The 4,564-nt window shown below is 73.7% G+C and overlaps 1 protein-coding gene across 1 annotated transcript; it reads right to left on the reverse strand.

Annotated features, from left to right (window-relative positions):
* Window positions 1-420: 420 nt before the first annotated feature.
* LOC141733833 (kinesin heavy chain-like) lies at window positions 421-3,317 on the reverse strand (the record flags this gene model as incomplete). Its single annotated transcript, XM_074564781.1, has 5 exons — window positions 421-503; window positions 603-630; window positions 767-837; window positions 1,305-1,425; window positions 3,089-3,317. Coding segments are annotated over 5 exons (528 nt in total), but the record flags the coding sequence as incomplete, so codon positions are not given.
* Window positions 3,318-4,564: the final 1,247 nt, after the last annotated feature.

The raw sequence follows: 4,564 nt of genomic DNA on the forward strand, positions 1-4,564 counted from the left end.
AGAGGTGGAAGGGGGTCTGGGGGGGGGGTTGTCTGGGAGTCTTGGGGGCACCCAAGGGGTGTGGGGGGGTCTGGGGGAGATGGGGGGGGCGGTCCTCAAAATGCTGGGTGATCTCAATGTGGGGGGTTTGGGGATCCAAGGGATACGGGGGCACCCAAGGGATGAGGGGGGTTCTGCGGGGGGGGGTGGGGGGGGTAGCACAGGGGACCTGGGGGCACCCAGGGGATGGGGGGGGGAGTGCACATGGGATTTGGGTCCCCAAGGGGATGATGGGGGGGGGGGGGTGTCCAAGGGACACGGGGGAACCCAAAGGATGAGGGGGGTGAGGTGGGGGTCCCGGGGGGGGTTCCTCTGGGGATGTGGGGGCACCTCAGATGTGGGGAGGGGGGGGCCGGTACCTGGCGGGGGGGGGGAGGGGGGGGCATTAGCTGGCCGCCGTCTCCTGGCGCAGGGGGAAGAGCTTGGCTTGTTCTTCGGCCTCGCAGGCGCAGGACAGGTCACTCCTGGGGGGGGGGGACACAGGGGTCAGCCCAGACCTGCCCCCCCGCCCCCCCATCACCACCGAGAGACCCCCCCTTCGACCCCCCCCGCGCCCCCCTTACCTGTTATCATTGATGTCTGTCACGTTCCCTGCAAGAAACAGCAGCAGCTCCGGGGGGGGGTTGTGGGGACACTCTGCCCCCCCCCCCCCCCCAAGCCCCCCATCCCACAACTGGGGGGGACACACCCCCCACCACCACCACCAAGAGCCCGCCCCCCCCCTCACCATTATCCACGTTGAGCTGCTGGTAGGTGTCTGGGGGGCTGCTGGAGAGCGTGGGGGGGCCGCTGGGAAAGCTGCGGGGGGGGGCACAAGAAGATGGGGGGGACGGACACGGGGACATGGGGACAGAGGCTGTGAGACCCCCTGGGCACTGCTGGCACCGGGGGGCACCCCATGCCCTGCCCCCCCCCCAAAAAGGCCCATGCCTGGCCCGCTCCCAGGCCCCCTAGACACCCCCCCATCATTGCACCCGCCCGTGCCCCCCCCCCCGCCATCCCCCCCTGTCCCCTGTGGCCCCCCCCGTCCTTGCACCCCCCCATAACCTGCCCCCACCATCCCCCCACACCCGGTGCCCCCCCACCACCCTCTCCCCAGGATCCCCTGCAACCCCCCACCCTTTCCCTATCCCCCCGTGCCCCCCCCCTCCAGTCCCCGCACCCCCCCGCCCTCCCCTCAGCATCCCCCCTACCCCCTCCCACCTTGTCCCTGCCCCCCCCCCGCCCCCAAGCAGCCCCCATGCCCCCCCCCCCCCCGCACTCACAGGCCCTGGGGGCCGGGCCCGGGCAGGGCCCCCCCCGCGGGGTACCCCTGGAAGAGGCTGTTGGTGTAGCTGAGGCCGGTGGGCGACGCCGCTGGCACCTGCCCGGGCCGCACCGGCTTGGCTGGGGGGGGGGGACACGGTGTTGGGGGGGGGGGCGCTAAGGGGCGCTGGCTGGCACCCAGCACCCCGGGAGACACACACCCCCAAACCCCCCCCCCCCCGCCAAGGTCTGTGCCACCCCCCGGGCCGGGCTCCCCTGTGCAGCCCAGGGGGTGCCAGGCTGGGTGCCACCCCCAAGCACCCCCCCCCACGATCCCTGTGCCCCCCCCAGCCCCGCACCCCAGGTGCCCGTGCCCCCCCCACCCCGTGCACCCCAGATCCCTGCACCCCCAAGCACCCCCCCCACGATCCCTGTGCCCCCCCCACCCCGTGCGCCCCAAATCCCTGCACCCCCAAGCACACCCCCCCACGATCCTGTGCCCCCCCCACCCCGTGCGCCCCAAATCCCTGCACCCCCAAGCACCCCCTCCACCCCCTGGACCCACCCTGCCCTCCCCCCCCCCCCGCTGCCGGTGCCCCCATTTGCCCCCCTGCTGGTACCGATGTGGGCGCTGTGGGTGGCCCCGGGATCCCCCTGCGCCCCAGGTCCCTGCACCCCCTGCCCCCCCAGTGCCTGGGCCCCCCCTGGGCCCCCCCTGTCCCCCCGGTGCCTGTACCCCCCCGGCTCCCCCCGCACCCCAGGTCTCTGGGTCCATCCAGCACCCCCTGCCCCCCGGGCAACCCTGCCCCCCGGTACCTGTGTCCCCTCTGGGCCCCCCCCATCCCCTCCGTGCCCCTGCCCCCCCCTTCCCCCCCCCCCCCCGCTGTGCCCTGCTTTTGCCCCCCGCCAGTACCGATGTGGGTGCGCCGGGCCCCCCCGTCCCCCCGGTGCCCGTGCCCCTCCCCATATCCCCCCTTTGCCCCCCCCCCGCACCCCACATCCCCGTGCCCATCCAGCACCCTGGGTATCCCGCCCCCCCCCCTTTCCCCTCCCCCGAACCCCTTTGCCCCCCCCCCGCACCCCAGATTTCTGTTCCCATCCAGCACCCTGGGCACCCCGGACCCCCCCCCTTTGCCCCCCCCGCACCTCTGCACCCCAGATGCCCGTGCTCACCCAGCACCCCGGGCATCCCGGACCCCCCCCCCTTTTCCCCCTCCCTGCTCCCCAGATCCCTGTGCCCATCCAGCACCCGGGGGACTCCCCCCCTTTTCCACCCCCCCCCGCACCCCACATCCCCGTGCCCATCCAGCACCCCGGGGACCGCCCCCCTTTTCCCCCCCCCGCACCCCAGATCCCCGTGCCCAGCCAACACCCTGGGCACCTCGGACCCACCCCTTTGCCCCCCCGCACCCCAGATCCCCGTGCCCACCCAGCACCCTGGGCACCCTAGACCCCCCCCTTTGCCCCCCCCGCACCCCTGCACCCCAGATTTCTGTTCCCATTCAGCACCCCGGGCACCCCGGGCACCCCCTACACCTCTTTGCCCCGCCCCGGCACCCCACATCCCCGTGCCCACCCAGCACCCCGGGGACCCCCCCCTCCCCCCCCCCGCACCCCAGATCCCCGTGCCCACCCAGCACCCCGGGGACCCCCCCCCCTTCCCCCCCCCACCCCACATCCCCGTGCCCACCCAGCACTCTGGGCACCCCGGACCCCCCCCTTTGCCCCCCCCCGGTCCCCAGATCCCCTTGCCCACCCAGCACCCCGGGCATCCCGGCCCCCCCCACTCCCCCCCCGCCGGTACCGATGTGGGCGCTGTGGGTGCGCCGAGCCGCCCCCCGGGCCCTCACGGCCTCCCGGATCCTCTCCACCTCCTGCTGGTAGCGGCGCTTGTCCAGGCGGGCGCCCTCCTTGGCCTCCCTCAGCGCGCCCTCCAGGGCCTGCACTCGCCCAGCCGTAGCCCGCAGGCGTTTCTCCAGCTTCGGAAGCTCGCAGCGCAGGTCTGCATTGTCACGGACCAGCTGCGCGCCGCGTCAGCGCCCGCACCCAGCGGGCACCCACCCGCACCCAGCGGGCACCCACCCGGCACCCAGCGGGCACCCACCCGGCACCCACCCGCACCCACCCGGCACCCACCGGGCACCCAGCAGCACCCACCGGGCACCCACCCGCCCCCAGCGGGCACCCACCCGGCACCCAGCGGCACCCACCGGGCACCCACCCGCACCCACCCAGCACCCACCGGGCACACAGCAGCACCCACCAGGCACTCACTGGCACCCACCAGACACCCAGCGACTCCCACCAGACACCCACCGGCACCCACCGGGATACCCAGCGGCACCCACCGGGCACCCACCTGCACCCACCCGCACCCACCCGCACCTACCGGGCACCCAGCAGCACCCACCAGGCACTCACTGGCACCCACCAGGCACCCAGCGGGGTACCCATCGGCACCCATCAGGTACCCATCGGCACCCACCCACACCCAGCAGCACCAGGCACCCATCAGCATCGGGCACCCACCCGGCACTCACTGGGCACCCATCAGCGCCTGGCAGCCACCTGGCACACATCGGTGCCCAGCACCTACCAGGCACCCATGAGTACTGGGGCACCCATCGGCACTGGGGCATCTCTTGGCACCCAGCGCTCACCAGGCACCCACCGGCACCGGACACCCATCAGCCCCCATCCCTAACCAGCGCCTATCAGCACCGGGGCACCCATTGGTACCAGTCACCCATCAGCATCAGGCACCCACCAGGCACCCATCGGCACTGGGCACCCATCAGTGTCCACCACCTGCCTGCACCCGCCTGCACACACCGGGCACCCACCGGCACGGGGCATCCATCAGCACCCACCTGGCACCCATCGGCACCGGGGCACCCATCGGCACCCACCAGGCACCCACCATCAGCACCCATCAATCCCCCAGCACCCACCAGGCACCCACCGGCACGGGGCATCCACCAGCACCCGGCACCCACCCGACACCCATCGGGACTGGGGCACCCATCTGTGCCCACACACGCCAGGTGCCCACCAGGCACCCGGCACCCGTCATGCACCGGGCACCCACAGCACCGGGGCACCCATGGGCACCCAGCACCCACCAATACTGGGCACCCATCAGCACCCACCACCCACCCCTAACCGGCACCCATCGGCACCGGGGCACCCATCGGCACCCAGCGCCCACCAGGCACCCACCGGGCACCCACCATCAGCACTCAGCACCCATCAATCCCCCGGCACCCACCCGGCACCCATC

Source organism: Larus michahellis, chromosome 22 (assembly GCF_964199755.1).
Source record: "Larus michahellis chromosome 22, bLarMic1.1, whole genome shotgun sequence".
Lineage (NCBI taxonomy): Eukaryota > Metazoa > Chordata > Aves > Charadriiformes > Laridae > Larus > Larus michahellis.